Below are 18,093 nucleotides of genomic sequence, written 5' to 3' on the forward strand. Positions count from 1 at the left end.
TTCTCAAGAATCAGTTATTGAGAGAGGGAATCTGATTAGCGTATTTGTAGCAGCTACCTACCCTTGAGCCAGTCCTACCAATTTGCATATGATGTTGGGAGCTGGGGTGCAGAATGGGGATGGTCCCCCAGGAAAAACTTTGGTGTTGTTAGCAAAAAAAGGAATAGATTCCAGGTAGGGAAGATCAACAGATTTCCTCTGTAGTCACTGAGCTGGTTTGCTACAAGATTGTAGCGTGGTCTCGACAATAGTTTTTTTCTCAAAGAACCCTACTCTTTCAACAGTAAGGAAACACAAGGAAATAGGGAACTGTAGGGAAATAGCACCTAGTAACACATTTGTACATGAAGATTCACTAATACATATGTTCCTAAGGATTATATAAAAATCAAATTTATTTTAGATGAGTTCTCTTTCTGTTTAAATAAATACAACCTTAACTACATTTTTATTTTGAATAATTCAGGAAATAGGAATCCCTAATTTAATTTCATGAATTTGGATGTGCATGTTGAGTTTGTTACCAGTGAATGGTATAATTTGGCATGTTTAGCAAGGAAAAGAAAATATACTATCTTAAAAAATTTACACTGATCCATGAACAAGCAGAAAATTATAAACTTTTAATAATCGGTACCTTCAACAATATTCTGTATGTCCTTGGACCAATTTTTTAAAATCAATCTGAGTTAGTAGATCTAAGGAATCCCCATTCTGATCATGAGCACTGCTCTTCCTTGTCATTGTCTCCACATCACCACCCCCGCCGCCCACCTACATGGCTTCCTGATCCAACTGTATCCCATGATTAATGATGACATTAAAGAAACTCTCGCTATTTTGTATTGTTCACACTGACCTTGCTCTCCATTCTCCAAACGGTGGCTTTCCTTACTCCTACTCCCAACCAAGCTACTGAATATTCCTACAGAAAATCACGGTATCAGGCAGTATTGAGTCCACAACTTCAGCTTAGCCTTCATCCCTGTTTAGCAATTGTTTCTAAACTCCTCACTCCCCCCCTCCCTACACCAGCTTCCTGCCTTAACTGTCCCCTTTAAGCTCCTACATCTCACACCGAGCCCCTATTCCCAGTGGCTTCGTCTCCTACTTCAGAGATAAAATTTAGAGGCCACCAAGTAAGATCTCCCTCTGCCTCTCTCATCTCCACTCCTAAAACAAACTCATATTGGCACCTCTCATTATGCCCTTTTGTATCACAGTGAGATCTTTTCTCCAAGGCCAACTTGATACCTGCCCTTCCCAGCCTTTCCTACGACCTTGTCGTGTCAGCCTCACAACTGCTTTCCTGTATCTTCAGTCTCCCATTTTCTGTGAATCTTCCTGTCTTTAAAAACCAGACACCCACAAAACAAAATCTTATTTGAACCCTTGTTTTATATCAGGCAATCTTCCTAACCCACTCCTTTCCTTCATCATTAAACTTTTGGAAAGAATTGGTTACCCTTCAATCTCTATTCCTTTTTTAACTTATTATATTATGTCTCTATCACCATTCCCATTCTGAAATTATTCTTTTGAGTATCACTGACAACCTCTGAGAGTTGTATGCAAGTCAAAGTCCCATCCTACTAGACCCTGTCAGAACACTTGAGACATTTGACACCAGTCCTCTGAATTTGGTGGCTTTCCTCATCTCTGTCCATAACTTTTTATGTTCAATTGTTATATCAGTGGTGCTAAACTCTGGCTGCACATTATCATTACCTGAGGTGCCTGAGCGCCATCCTAGCCTAATAAAATCAGAAGCTGAAGGCGGTGGAGCCCAGCATCAGTATTGACTCAAAGCTCCCCAGGTGATGCTAGCACATGGCACAGGTTGAGAACCATTCCTTTAGATGATCTCAGTGACAGAACTTACCCACTTCCTGTGGGGTCACCACCACATAAGGTCTCAGATCTCTATATATCTTGCCTTGTCTCCTGAACTTAAGGCTTATGCTCTACTCAAATGTTCACTAGAAATAACTACCTGGATGTCCTGCAGTAAGCTCTAGTGTAGTATTTCTAGTATTTTCAGTTAAAGCACATTCTCCTCTATTCCTTAAAAACCATTTTCTCTTGCAGCCTCTTATCTTGCTGGTGACATCACAGCCTACTCCCAGTGTCCCTTATCCTTCACTCTCTCACTCTGTCTCTCAGGTAGTCTTCCAATCCTCGGAAGTTAGCCTCTCCTCAGATTGAGTATATCCTGTTCTTACTTTCACTGCTCCTCATTCAGCCCAGACCATAAATTACTCTCCGGTGAACCTTCGGGCATCTTAGGCTACCAGCTACCAGTTTTTCCCAATTCCAGTCTAAGCCCACACCCTCATGCTTTTTTCTTGTCTCCTTAAAAGAAAATTTGCTCCTCCCCTTTACCTCAGGACGTGACAGAAATTCCCTTTGTCTGATGGGCAGGACTTTTCATAGTCCAAGCTTCCCAGTCTTCTCTCTCACCCCCGTCCTCATCCACACCACACTCCAGCGGTACCCACATGATCACATTTATCAAGTACAATTCTAAATCTTTTGGATTCTCCCTTTCTTCCTTTCCACGTCTTTCTTTTTCGAGTAATAAATTCCTCATTCTTAATACATTCTTCCAATGCAATGGAACTGTACTTTTTACCTCTTCAACAATACATTTCTCTCTAATGTTAAGTCTCAACCTAGGATCCATGGGTAGAATTCAGGAGGTCTATGAATATGAATGGAGGAAAAAGAGTATTCTCACTTTCACTTCTAATTAAAACTTAATATTTTCTTCTATTATGAATGTAGGTAACAAACCACAATAGTATTGGCAGTATCTGTGGCATTGTCCTCAAAAAAAATTACAGATGTTTTCATCTGTTGGCAAAAATATCTAGAAATATTAGTTATGCTTATTACTACTTAAAAATTATAGTGGTTATTAAACCTGACATTGTATATTCTTATTTAATGTATTTACAAAGAAGCACATTTATTAATATTTCACAAATGTGGCTTTTTAAATATTTTGAAAACTGAATTTCAACATAACTGATTTCCTTTCTAACTTCTTACATTTTATTTTATGCAATTCAATTTTTTTCTGAGGAGGCCATTCTTGACTTTAATGGAGTGTCAAAGGGTTCAAGATGCAAATGGCACTTACTTAGTTGTATCCTAGTTTACAAAGCTTTTCCTCCCACTCTCCTCTGAAACCAAGGACAATTTTCATTCATTTTTATATCCACATGGCTAACATAATTTATAGCACACAGTAGGTACTGAAAAATGTTCACTGACTGAATAATGGAATAAAAGAATGAGAAATCACCTGTTGCACAAATATCCTGAACACAGAAGACAATATTTCTCAAAGTGTAATCATGGAAGCTCTAAATCATAATCACCAAGATGCTTGTGAAAATGCATATTCATGGGCCCTATCTCAGAACTTTTGAATCTGAGTCCCTAGAAGTGTAGAATTTTCAATTATAACAGTTTATCCAGACATGTCCTTTACATGCTAACATTTGAGAACCTGTTCCAGTAGGCTATTGTGATGCACAGCAGCCTTAAAAAATAAATAAAAGCATGAGCTTTTGTAAATAATTTCAGCTCCCTGGACTGTATTTTCTTTCTCTGTGAAGTGATTCTTTAATGGCTGCACCCTATTCTCCTCAATATCATATGGGTTTTGTAGTCAGTGCCACAGAAGGAAGTAAGGCAGGACTTACTCCTTGTTCAGAATGAAGAATGAAGAGTTTTCGGGCATGTGTTCATATTGGTTTCGTCCTGTGGGGTACATGGTCCCTGCACCTCGTTGACTGACTCCAAACAATATACCACCTACTCAGATCCACTGGTCTTATGAAATAATGTTTGCCAGACAGCAGTTCTCTTTTCTTCACCTCCTCTGTCAGGTCTAGGCAGCTTTTAGTCTGTTTTTCAGAGGTGGGCTGGGGATAGATGAAGTAATTTGAATTTGCAAAGCCAACACTTACTATCCTGGCACAACTCTGGCCACACTGTCCCTGGGACAGTTTCCATCAGATGTGATGAACGGCCTAAAGATAGCCAACCAAGCCAACAAACAGAACAGTTAGAGTAGAGGAAAGGCCAGTTAACCGTTTAATTTTATTCCTGTTTCATACTAGGTCAAGAGTATCCACATTTCTTGACTGGCTGAACACTATTTTAAAATTTTTGCACCTTTAAAATGTAGATCACTATTCCATTCAGATATCATTTTACCCCAAATTTTATAAGACACTAAAGTTTTAAACATGTTAAAGAAAAATTTGATCCCATTTTCAGCCAGCTTCAAGAAAAATTATAATTTAAAAATATTTTCATTCGTTAGGAAAGATCAATTTATAATACTTTCCTATTTTTCTATGAAAATATACCTTCATCAACTTTGCAAAAATTATATTATTTCTTAGAAGTCACTTCACCTTGTCACTGAATGCAGACACCCTCATATTAACTTTTTGCTTTGCCACACCAGGTTTCTAAGGAGAAAAAAATATTTTTTATTCATATGGAAGAGGCTTTGATTTGTATCATGAAGTCCAATAGGAGACGGAAAGCTATTTGAACGCAGATAGAATGTCTTGGGAATTTTTGCATCCTTTACAGTGTGTTTTATACACAGTAGAACTTTAAAATTTTTTTATTTGAAAGAAATTGAATGTTCTGAAGCAATAATGATAGCTAATAAATATTAACTACATAGCTAAGAAACATTAAGTATATGGGTACCAGCACGATTCTAAGTACTTTATAAATCAATGTATTTAACAACCCTAGGACGTTGTTACTTACTACCCCCTTTCTAGAGAGAGAGGCCAGAAGAGCAAAGTAACTTGCTCAAGGTCACACTACTAGTAAGTGTTGAGTCAGGATCTGAACCCCGGCAGACTGTCTCCAGAGCTAGTATTCTTATTTCCAGCACTGAACACTGAAGTCTTTATTGTTTTAACAGAAAATTGCAATGATCCATATTTAACGGAAGAATAGTTTCCCTCTGAAGTTAATGTTGAAAGCCCCTTCCAGTACACTGTCCTGGCCTTTTCACTGTTAAAAGGTTCTTTGGTGCTTATTTGAAACAGATGCAAACACTTAAAACATCCATTCACATTGTGTTTCCCTGTGATTTGCTGGATTATGTCAGGTTTCCTCCAGGAGACCCATTTCTAAATGACTGTCTGATTTCATTCGCCTTGCTACTCCTTCACAGACCTGCAGCTTCATGGATCTGTTCAAGCATGGTTGGTCGGAGGTTGATTAGCGCGTCTCTTGCCAACATTCTGTCTCCATCTGTTGTAGAAAGCTCTAGGACAGCCAGGAGAAGAAGCTGGGTAGGTTTTTCAAAGCAGTTTCTTCAACCAAGCTTTTTGGCAAGACATGATGACGGGCTAATGGCAGTGCAAAGTTTATTCTCACATACTTTAAACTCCTGGAGTTATTAGTTGGGAGTTACTTAAAAGCCTGTGCCTTTCAAATGGTTTGCTTTTTTCCAGGTATTGTTCTTCAGTAAACATAAGATTAAGTTGACTTTCTCTTTTCATAAATTTTGCTTTTTAACTCTATTTTTATTCCTTGCTCAACTCTTTTGATTATTTAAACTGTATATATCTTATAATTTTGCACGCAGAATGACAGGGCAGAAATGTCACTGTGAGTCCTTAGTGTGGGACAGTCCTATCTCTTTTGTCTCTAAGGATAGATTAATGACAGTATCATTTTAATGTGCTGTATTTTTATCTATGGTAACAGGAATGATTTGGCATTGTCAGGCAATGATTGCTTTGGTTAAACAAAGTTGCTGATGAACAAAAATATGTCATGGCTTCAGAAGGTCCTTCAGAATCTTGTTTTATGTCAAAGTTATCTCAATGGTTACCAGTTAAAATCATATTGGGGAAATGTTTGAGACACAATTAAAGAAGATATGTTTGGATTATACTTAGAATTACTGAAATTATGTTTCTGAGTCATTTGAGCTGAGAATGGAGAACATTCTCTCTCACAGTGAGGCTTCAGGCTACTCCCATCACAGAGCTCTAATCTGTAGAAGAAACGTAGCAAAAATCTCCTTCTTATAATGAAATCCTTCCGATAATTTTGGCACCTGTATCCTTTAAATGATGCCTACAGCATTTTATTTCATAGCATCTTTTGTGTATTTTTATCAGTGTACTTGTACCTGGTCTGGAAATGTCCTGTTTCTTAATCATCTCTGTATCCTCCCTTCAGACTCTGTGATTGCGATGGCAAATCTTCAGCACCTGACATGTTTTGTCTTTGTTAGACACAAAGTACAATACTTAATTTGGGTGCACTTGAAAGAGCTTAAGGTGATGTTGCTTATTTATGAAGTTTCATTTTCAGTACTAAATACAGTGTCGTGGCACCTTTGGGGTTGTCACGATGCTCACTGATTTTTGGTTTTAGGTAGATGAGTGTCGATCTGAGGATTTTTTGTTAGTCTGGTTCATTGCTGCGGTACGGAGTAGCATTTCATTTCTTTTTTTTTTTTAGGATGCTTATGACCTCCTTAAATAGCAGTCCAAAAATCGTGTGGCTTGTTTTGATTTTAACCAAAGTTACAGCTGCCTAGCTGTAAAGCAGTCAGTTTCTCTTATTATGACTAGTTCTTCAACTTGTACTGTTTTAAATTGCCTGCAATTAGCATATTTCAACCTTATTTTTAGGTTTAAATTGCAGTGTGAGAGTGTACTCTCCTCTTAGCTAATTAGTGCTATCAAGGAACAGTAGGTTACCTCATTAGTACCATGTGCATTTAATTAAAGAAGAGAAAATTGGAGTTAACCTCATAGTTAATATTTTCACAGAGTGCTTCAATGCCAACACCTTCAATTGGAGTCACACCCCTGTGTATCTAATTATGCACTGGTGCCAAATAAGGTTAGCAAGGGTACTACAAGGCTGTTGACAAAAATAATTTAGATGAAAAAGTGTTTGTTGGATTCTGACAGTAAAATATAACTTGAACGTTTTTTCTTCATCCTCATCTCCCAGCGTCAGGTAACATACTTCTTCATAGGAAATTGAAGGGAAAGAGTAGTTTGGAAGCCACTTTTTTTTCTGTTTAAATTAATGTTGCTCTTATCTTGAAGAAAATGGCATATAGTGATGTAAAGCATGTACAATCCGTTTCTCAAACAGATCCTCTGAACTTCAGAGATGTATTTGAAAAGAATTATTTATAAGATGTAATATTTACATGCATCAAACCACTACAAATACTCCCTGACACCCCTACCACATCCCTCCTTGCTTTTCTTGTTTTCTGATATAATTTCCCTTGTGTATCTTATGAATGGGGATCATCCTTTCATATCATACATGAAGTCTAAGGATGTGTTGTCACATGGTCTACTCAAATGCAGTGTAATCCTTTTGCCCTTCAGACAAAATCTTTTGAAATGTCTAATGCTACTTAGGTAAAAAATGACATTCCATGTCATTTATCAATAAATAATCACTTTGCTTTTACAGATAAAAATGCAAACTATTCATTTGAGTGTATAGAGTAATTTTCAATACAAAGGATACAATTCAACAGGTTTTAACAGAGATTACTGAGTTTAGCTCCATAGTCTTAAATATGTATTTAATGGCAATATTTGTGTTATAGTAATGCAGAGCCAAGGCAGTTTATTTAAAGGGATTCTTGTGATTGTTCTCACGTTTCATGACAAGACAGGATTTATGTTCATTCGTATTGGTTATAATTGACTACAAGTCAACAGTTAGCTTTTTCAAAAAGAGAGAAAGTTTTAAGGACAAATAGCATCCCATACTCTAAAATCACAGTACCATTTAAAGCTATAGGAATATTTATTAATAAACATCGGCCATAATTTTAGCTTAGAAGTGGGAAGTGAGGCTCCTAAGTCAATATCCTGGTAGGTGATCGATAATTTTTGGTTAGTGGTTATTTCGTATGTTCAAATATTCAAATTAACATCTGCCAAATTATTCCTGTTTTTTAAATTTATATTTAATACTATTATTAGCTGTGAGACAAAGGTGGAGTAGTCTTGCCTAGGTCAAACTACCAAGATAATAATCCAAATAATATTTTCTTAAATGATAATGTACATTATTAGCGTAAACCTTAAGATTGGAAAAAAAAAAAAAAAAGCCAACTCCTGATTCTCTTTGTTTAATCTAGGAATTGCTTCCAGAAACAAAATTATGTGTCTGTGGCCACTCTTCTGGTGATGGGCATCCTCACAACACATTTGCAGTAAGTTACACTGGGCAATTAGTAATTCAGCTACTATGCACAAGGCCATAGACCCAACCCTGCTAAAGAGATGGTCTGTGATTTTCTATCAGCCACTGCCTTCCATTGATGCAGATGATCAAGAGATGACTAATGTTAAGGCACAGATGTAATTAGTTTGTTTTCTGTTACTTCTTATATTCTCACTTCAATTATGTTTCATCAGATATACATACAGTTCACAGTTTCTGTGAGTTGATGGCATTAAAGTTTACCTTATATATATGAGAGCATATGGCTTTTTCACCTCTGTACTTTTCTTGAACCACTACACTTTCCTTGAACAGATTTAGGAATAATTTGATGAGATGGTATTGATATGCATAAAATAAGTGCATTGAGACTATGGATAGATACAATACATATTTTAGGGAAAAGTTGCTGTTCCATGTTCTGCAAGTTACCATATAAATATACCAAGGCCTCTTTTTACATATTCTGTCACTAGAGTGTAATTTGTCTCTTTAGACTATAATATCCAATGAAAATTGCTTCCATGACCCAGTTCACATACTGGTTAGCCTTGGAAATGAATAGCAATCCTGAAGTGGCCGTTCAAGAGTTTTTAAATAGAGCAACTTCATGTTTCTATTTACCATGGATACTACCTGTATTCCTAAGGAATCTCTAAATATGTAAGTCGTATATTTTCATATATAGAATTTTTGCTTGTTTCCTTAAGAATTGATGTACTTTTTTAGTTTCCATGGTCTAGAATATTCCTAAATTGACTCACCCAAAGCTTATTTTTTTTACTACCATATACATATTTCCTAATTTATGATTGGTAGAACACAACATAATTAAGACTCATAGACAAATAATCAGTGTCTTCCTGAATGAAGAAGAAATATATAATTTCATACCTTAGTTGAAAAAAAGAAAGATTTTTCTCAATAAAAATAGTGTCAAATTAACATGGAATGCTCTTCTTTGTGGAAAATATATAAACTTTAACATTTTTTAAATGTTAGATGCAAAACAAAAATGGAAATGGAAATGTTACAGCAGTAACATGTACTATTTTATGGAAATAGTGAATGCAGGAGATTGGTAATAAATTTTGCACATGAAATTAGGTTTCATAATGATCTGAAATTATCTAGTTTGGGATTTCATTCATTTTAATTCTAAAGTGTTTGCCCTCCTAAGCTTTCTTTACAATAATAACATTTGAAAAAATAGCAAAAATTAAAAAGTAGTGTTAAGTTTTGCTGAAATTATGTAAATTTATGTGAAATACTAAAATAATCTTAATTTCTAGGTTTTCTCTATGTTTTGAAGAAAATAAATTTAAGTTACACTTCAAAAATAACTATATTTTAACTTAGTAAAGAAGATTCATTCAAAATTATACTTAAAAAAATAGTGCATTAAAAATGGAACAGGCAGTATTCTTAATTGGTAACACTTTTTCCTAAAATAATTTCAGTGGAAAAATTGTTTTCTTTAGACTGAAGAGTGAGATGGCTTAACCAATAATAGTGTTTGTTCTTTTTGTAAATCTACTTCTACCATTTAAAAACTTATTCTCTACTGATGGAAAAATACATCTACAGCAACAGATCTTTATATTTTCACTGAAATGTTTTCAGAGTAAAAACAAACCATGGAGAAATTAAAGGAATAACTCACAGGTGCCCTGCAGTTCCTCAATGGCAAGCCTGAATCTACAGCCCAAGTTTGTGATCACCAATGTATTGGTCTTTCCAGAGGTATGCCACATTGTTCATGGCTGCCTTGAATGCAGTGTTGAACAGGAGTCTGAGGTTGTGCCATGTGTCTGAGACTGCAGTTAGTCTCCAAGACAGAAAGAACAACAGGATAAATTAGTGAGGTCTGCTGTGGTTGGTGGGGGGAGAGAGCATGGCAGTGCGTAGATCAGGTGTTTTCCATCCCTGCAGTGCACCAAACTTAATACTTCAAATTAGTCACTGAGTGACTTTGCAAATGATGGTTCTTGACTTCACAACACAAGGGAAACATTAAATACTAAGTAGGTGCTTATTTCCTTTATTGATTATATTAAACTTTCTGCAAGCTAAAATGGCTACATAATGTGATTTAAAACCAAGATGCAAACTAAAACAAATACTATTTGTTATTCATAGTTGACAGTTTCTATGTGATGGTCATGGCTCTCTCTCTTAGTATTTGTTAAATTTTATAAGTACTAGTATGCTGGGGTGGTACTCGACTAAGTCTGAGCACCATGAGATTACTGGTGGGTTGGAAGGAACAAAGGTATAGAAAGGATAGATACGTGTATCTAAAACCAGCCCCGTCCCTTTATAATCTATATACCTCACATTTATAATAAATTGTGAACCACTGTAATAGTTTTCTAAATTCTTAAGAGACCGTACATAATGCTCTATCAATGGATTAACTTAATATCACACATATTACTTCCATGATTGATCAACCTTCACAAATAAAAAAACAAAATTTTCAGGCATGTGTTCTAAAGTGGCAGATTAAATTAATTTTACCCCCTCTCTCCTATAAGTTTATTAACAAGCCTGAAATAAAGTACTATAAATCTCGGGGGAGGAAAGCCACTTACAATCACCAAATGTAGGTTAAAGCCCAAATTATCTTAAAGAAATAGTAATGTTACATAGTTGAGATTAAACAGATGTCAAAAGCTCTCCATCATATCATCCTCTTTCAGGTATTTATGGTGTCAGGTTCCTAACCAAAGATGCAATGAAAATATATTTCAGAGGAGTATTTTCTGGTGTTTTGGTCTGGAAGTAGCCATAAGATGTTGGCCATCATCTAAGTATTGTGTCTCCTTATTATCATGTTGTTGAACAGTAGAGACACTTTTATGAACTCACTAATAGATTATGTTTATTGTGCCTCTACTAATTCACTGCAGTACTGGGCAGTAGTAATTGTACTCACATCATGTCTACCTAAAAATTGTAATCTTAAATTCTATTCCCTGTTTTTTTAAAAGAAATGTTTGGGCTCCAGAGGTTGTACATTTAATACTCTAAGAGTAACAATTTAATATTCTTATTATAAGTTTGAATTTTATAGGAAAAAGCATTAAGTTCTGGCTTTTTTTTTTTAATTTTTTTTTTTAATTAATTTATTTATTTTTGGCTGTGTTGGGTCTTCGGTTCTGTGCGAGGGCTTTCTCCAGCTGCAGCAAGCGGGGGCCACTCTTCATCGCGGTGCGCGGGCCTCTCACTATCGCGGCCTCTCTTGTTGCGGAGCACAGGCTCCAGACGCGCAGGCTCAGTAGTTGTGGCTCACGGGCGGGGCCAGTTGCTCCGTGGCATGTGGGATCCTCCCAGACCAGGGCTCGAACCCGTGTCCCCTGCATTGGCAGGCAGATTCTCAACCACTGCGCCACCAGGGAAGCCCCTAAGTTCTGGCTTTAAAAGACAAGAAGATGAGTGTAAGTGAGCATCATTGTAAGAGATTTCTTTTCGATACTTGCTTTTCACCCTCAATTTTTTCAAATGATGTATATTTAACTCCAATCTGGAAAAATCTTCACTTATTTTACTTTGCTTTCAAACTTTAGTAATGGAATTGGTGCCTTTGTTTTTTCCCTGATATATCAAACAGCTTTACAAATGGCTAATTCTGTCAAGATCCTAAATTTCACAACCTTTGGCTTCCCTGCCACACAGTAGCAACCCAAGTTCACTCCTCAAGAAGCAGACCGTGTTGACACCTCATCTGCCTGAATAGCCTTATTAGCAGCTACCTGCAGATAATATTATTGTTAGTCTTGCTATAGGTTTTTACACCTATGTGAATACTATTTTACATAGGACTCTGCCTGTTAGCTCTAAGTGCTAAGGCAATTACGAGAATGCTCAGAGTCTTTGTCTTCTGGATCTTAATTTCAAAACATTTACCACTGGGTCAAATGCATATCTTGATGAACAAAATTCGTTGGACCTATAAATTAAAAATAAAGACTTGGCTGGTCTTGGTCTAGCAGTTTTATATCACATTCAAATTAAATTCTATTGACCACAGTGTCATCTTTTACCCTACAGATCTTGATTCTGTTGTGACTGACTCCTGAATGTTTTATTTTGATGGGAATTGTGGATTGGAGGAAAAAAGGAAAAGGGGATAGTGACAGTTTTAAGAATCTCTTATTTTCTGTTTCAAATTCATCTCTCTTTTTAGGCTTTAAATAAATTCTGCCCAGTACCAAATACTCTGTCCCATGGGCTCTGGAATCAGCTTTCTAGATTGAATATTGGGCAAATTACTTGACCTCTTTTAGCCTCATGCTCTCAATCTGTAAAATTAGGACAATAATAGTATCTGCCTCATAGGGCGGTACAGGGATTACATTTGATAACTCCCAAAAGTACTTAGCATGATGACTAACACATAGGAAGTGTGCAGTAGGTGTTTGAGTCAGTATCTGTAGTATCATCAATATACTCTTGCTTGGACCAAAGAGGCAATTCTGTTTGACATAAATTTAAATATGCATTTGGTATTAACACTAAGGGGCTTTGGGCATCACCTTATGCCATGACCAAAACAGATGGAAATGTTCCTTCCTGAGAGGAAAGTCTTTATATTCATTAAGTTGAACACTGACTTTTTCCCTCACAAAAATCAGTTATCCAGATGTTTTCTGATTTGTTAAGCCAAGTGAAAGAGAAAGAACCCTGCCTCACCAGAGCTAAATGATGTCCTCAGGCAGTCAAGGAAAATCATGGCTAAAGAATGTTAAGAAAATGATTGTGCTCTCAACTGTCTGTATCCAACCAGAACACGTGAAGATAAGAAATTAGGAAATACATGTGGCAGTGCCAGATTATCTCCAGTTATTTCTTCCCTTCTCTTTTATAAATGTATTGGCAGAGATTAACCAAGAATTAGAGATAAATTACTACTTATTAGTAGCGTCGATCATTTTAACTAACAAGCTGGAGACAATTAACCTGGGATAAAAATTTTTGGAGAGTCCTTTCTATATAAAACCTATATTGCAAGATTTAACTCTTTGCTATTAATGCAAAATTGTGTTAGTAAAATTTTAAATTTATGTTGAAGCAGTAAAAATCAGATTTGTTAATTCATCATGTTCATTTTGAGTAGTTTGTATTCACTCTTACAATGGGATTGGTATTGTGCTAGATCCTTTGATTTAAAATAAACCTTAAGATAATCAAACATTTCAAACACCTGTATTACAGCTGATTCTGTTAATGCCGTAACGCTATAATATAGTGACCATATTTAGAGCTACTATTAAAAACCTTCCAGATTCTCCGTTGCAAGTAGAATAAAGGTTTCTGTTTTTAAGCCTTGACTGACATTTGCATGCAACTCCTTGATTAATCTTTTTCTTTCCTAGTATAACTCAAGATATTAGTAATTATCTTTACACACCTCACTCAGCTGGGATGTAGCTCCCTGAGCTCAGTTCATTCTAGACACCTCTCCTGAGTGATTGCCTCTCACCTTTTATTTTATTGCAATATTTGAGACTGCCATGAATTCTCTTGATGTTGGTTCCAAGAAGGACCAGTAGCAGAGCTTTTTCAATGGGGACTCCTCTTTGAAATTTATAATGAATAATTTACTCCCCTTGATGATTCACCAAAGCATTAGTATGACAGAAATCAGGGGCTGATGAAAGGATTATTTATTTAGTTATCTGGTTTTGTTGTTGTTAATATATTTTTCATCAACTAAATTGATACACACACTAGAATATATATGTGGCAATAATGTGAATTTATGTTGCCCATTTGAAGACTGTATTTTTCCTTTCACATTTAAAGTTATTTGTAATGAGCTATTAGTGATAGTCTCTACAAATATGAAATATAATCTGTATTAACTTCTAACAGTTCACTCTATAGTTCTTGCATATTTCTAAACATCACTGATAAAGTGTGTATTCTGTATTTATTATTTGTATTTCTGTTCCTTGTATGTTTCCACATCATTTATTGTAGCATAATAATAAGTGAAAGGCACAAAAAAACAAGTCATCCTAGTGTATACATTTTCACAGCTCATGAGCACATGCACATGCACAAACATACATACACATACATAGCTAAAAGATCAATTATGTAAAAGAATGTCCATGTGTTTTTATTGAGTTCTATCTGCAATTCATTTTTCTTTCTCTTCTTTTTGAAGTTAAATTTTTTACATTTGTAATTTTCATTAGGCAAATGAGTTGTTATGCACATGATTGACAAATTATAGAATCAAATTTTTATTGCTGGCACCATTCATGCAGCAATATATTCACTTAAAGATATTTCTAAATAACCAGATTTTCATATATTTTAATACATAGGATATCATGTTAAACAGTACATGATTCCCATTGGCATTCAAACTTAAACCTGAAACTGCACACTGTACTTCAAATCTTTATCCAGCGGGGTTCAGAAAGCTTACTATTATCAGAATTTGGTCATGCTGTAATCATACAATGCACCATACATCTTAGATGAAATTGCACTTATTTCCAATTAATTATATTCCTTATCAGAATGGTAATAAATTTGGTGCAAGTAGATTCATGCTACTGATAAAATAAAGAATAAAGTCTTATATCAAGTTAAGCTTTTCAAGATGAAACTTTTTTGTTGTATTTAACATTGAGGAACAGCACGAAATGCTCCGGCTGTTGCAGCCATGTTCCTAAGCTCTTTTCCCTGAAGTCGTCATTACCATTCCAGCAGACCTTCTTCCTGTTCTCTCTTAAGAGAGATAGTGTGAGATATTTTGGAATATTGGCAGAAGTAATCTACCATTCAAATTCAGTGTGTTATAACGTGACACTCCAGAATAACAATATAATATCTTAATTCTAATTTAGGATTTAAGTTGTAAAGTATTTAGTGGGGCTTAAAAAAGACAGTATAGAATGAGAGAGAACTGAAGAGATATTACTTAAGTACTCTTACGTAAGAGTATTCTTAAGAGATACTACAGTGAAAAGGAGGCATCAAGTAAATATCTCAGAGATAAATTCTCATTAAATTAAGCATAATTCATAAATTCACATGTGGTTGTGTAATTTTAGAGAGAGAAAGAATGTTGGAAAAATGATATCAAAATTTGATAAACAAGCTTAAAGGTTTAGAAATTTAATGTTATATATGCAGTATTTTCTTGATACATAGGTAATCAATATAAAATTAGAAGAAGTAAAATAATATGAATAACGTGTACTGTTGTTTTATCTTTATTTCTCCCTAAATCGTTGTTGCCTGTAAGTTGCATCTCTCTTATACTCTCTTATGTTAAGGGTGAAAAATATACTTCATTTGCATATTAAGTCTGGAAAATATACTTCTTTTGCATGTTTACCCTTGTCTTTCTGTATATTACCTACGTAGTCATTCTGCTTTATTGGAGGGGTTGTGCCCTGTTAGTGCATTGCCAAAATAAGGAGGCGAGGGTGTCTAATCCACATGCATTTCCATCCTGTAGTGACTGATGGAATATGTTAGCTTAAAAGAGCCTTAAGATTCATCTAATTCAACTCCTTTATTTTACAGTTGAGAAAACTAAAGAATCCAAGTGACTTTCCTTATATCTCTTCATTATTCATTGAATTCAAGGAGAACTCTTGATGATCTGATAGTTCTTTAGACTTGAGCCACGGTTCATATATATTAGTTTTGGCAAGCTGTGTACTTTAATTTTAATTCTATATATTTGTTAAAGAAAGAAACCACTCCCTTTTTCCAAATGTTGCTAATCACATTTACCTATAATCGGGTTTCAAAAACCGGATCAGTTTCATGATCACTTTTGAAATTACTGTGCATATTACCCGACTACTTGAGGACACTTTTTTTTTTTAACATCTTTATTGGAGTATAATTGCTTTACAATGGTGTGTTAGTTTCTGCTGTATAACAAAGTGAATCAGCTATACATATACATATATCCCCATGTCTCCTCCCTCTTGCATCTCCCTCCCACCCTCCCCATCCCATCCCTCTAGGTGGACACAAAGCACCAAGCTGATCTCCCTGTGCTATGCGGCTGCTTCCCACTAGCTATCTATTTTACATGTGGTAGTGTATATATGTCCATTCCACTCTCTCACTTCGTCCCAGCTTACCCTTCCCCTCCCCATTCCCTCAAGTCCATTCTCTACGTCTGCGTCTTTATTCCTGTCCTGCCCCTAGGTTCTTCAGAACCTTTTTTAAAAAATTTTAGATTCCATATATATGTGTTAGCATACGGTATTTGTTTTTCTCTTTCTGACTTCACTCTGTATGACAGACTCTAAGTCCATCCACCTCACTACAAATAATTGAGGACACTTTTAACGTCTCAATCAGATCTGTGAGATAGTCTAATTTATAGGTTGAGGTTTTAGAAAAGAAAAATTCAAGGATCTTTAGTGATTCCCCCAGAAATGTTTTAAAGTGAATCCCGAAATCCCAGACTGTTGATTTATTGCTTACATTCTTTTGTTAGGACTTCAGCTAGAAAAAAAGACTTATTTTTTAAAGTTATGCAGGGCATTGCTATTTATCTCCTAATGTTTAGAGGCATAAGCTTAATAGTTACAAAGTCTTAATCTTTTAGAGTCATTTTCCCTTTATCCCCTTTTATTTATTCCCTACACATCCAAGCAAGATCAGTTGCTCTGTAGGGTTTCCCTGGCTTTTCAGGTTGTCTCTTTACTATCCATCAGACAAATATTATGTCTTAACAATTGAACATAAGTGATTTGTGGGTCATCCTGACTTTAAAATACAAAGTAAAGTGGATGACATAATATTGATACTTTAAGTCTGATACTGAAATATCAAACATTTAAATAGGTAAAGTTCAGAATGGATCCTTGAATTGACCAGATGAAAATGCTAAGTGACTAACATACACCTTTGATCCTGTAAAAATATTCATAGCACTTGTAAATTGACTACTTAAAGCTATAGAAATGAGTACAGAGATTAGAAGTCTGTTGAGAAACTGTGCTTATAGAAAAGTCCTACAAAATGCCTGGAACAATCAATGCTATCATTGTTAATTAGCACATAAACCCTTTTTTTATTGTTACCATCATAGGATAAATAATTGCTCCTGTTTCCTTTTCTCATAACTTGTGTACCGTTTTGAATGGCTGCCCAGTGTCTGCTGGATAAAACTTTACAAACCTCAGCCTTGCAATTCTGTTGCCCCACCACTGGGCTCTTTTCCTTTCCCAACTTTATGCCCTATTATTGCACAAATAAAAATGTTGGGTTCTAACTGATATATCTACTTCCTGTTCCCAAACATACACTATTCCATTTTTTTCTGTTCCTTTTCGTGTGTTATTATCACTCTGTAACTTCCTCTCTTTTCTTATCAGCTTATCAGATTCTACTGGTTATACAAGGTCCAGCTCAATTACCATCCCACAGGAATGTTCTTTCACCAATGTACTCCACATTGTTTGATCACTCTTTTGATCTTGTATGTCTATACTAATCCATTCCACACTTTTGGAATTATTCTTACACAGCCCCCTGACATTCAGTTCCATTCAGCACATACTCACTGAGCACATTCTATGTATAACTCACCATGCTACAAAAATTTTCAGTAAAATAATGATCACCTGCATTTGAAAAGTGTATACTATGAAGGTGGAAAATACATAATTTAGGACTGAAAAATCAATGCAAACTGTAAAAGAAGATTTAATCATTGTACTGAGGAATTGAGGACAAGTAGATGGAAGAGGTTTATTAGAGGTGAAGTTTTGAGAAAAAAAACAGAAACAGAAATTCATCACGCTAGAAGTGTAGAGCGCATTCCAGGTGATGAGG

General features: G+C 35.5%; 1 protein-coding gene across 13 annotated transcripts in view; it reads left to right on the top strand.

Annotated features, from left to right (window-relative positions):
- Positions 1-18,093, top strand: part of FOXP2 (forkhead box P2) — a 528,558-nt gene that overhangs the window by 402,607 nt on the left and 107,858 nt on the right. For 9 of the 13 annotated variants that reach the window (XM_082472320.1, XM_082472315.1, XM_082472317.1 and 6 more), the window contains one exon: positions 8,180-8,254. The exons of the other annotated variants lie outside the window; for them this stretch is intronic. In XM_082472320.1, the coding sequence (XP_082328446.1) occupies positions 8,180-8,254 (75 nt within the window). The remainder of the gene's footprint in view (positions 1-8,179; positions 8,255-18,093) is intronic. 13 annotated transcript variants of the gene reach the window in all.

Source organism: Balaenoptera physalus (genome assembly GCF_965194825.1).
Source record: "Balaenoptera physalus genome assembly, chromosome: 8".
NCBI classification, from domain to species: Eukaryota; Metazoa; Chordata; class Mammalia; order Artiodactyla; family Balaenopteridae; genus Balaenoptera; species Balaenoptera physalus.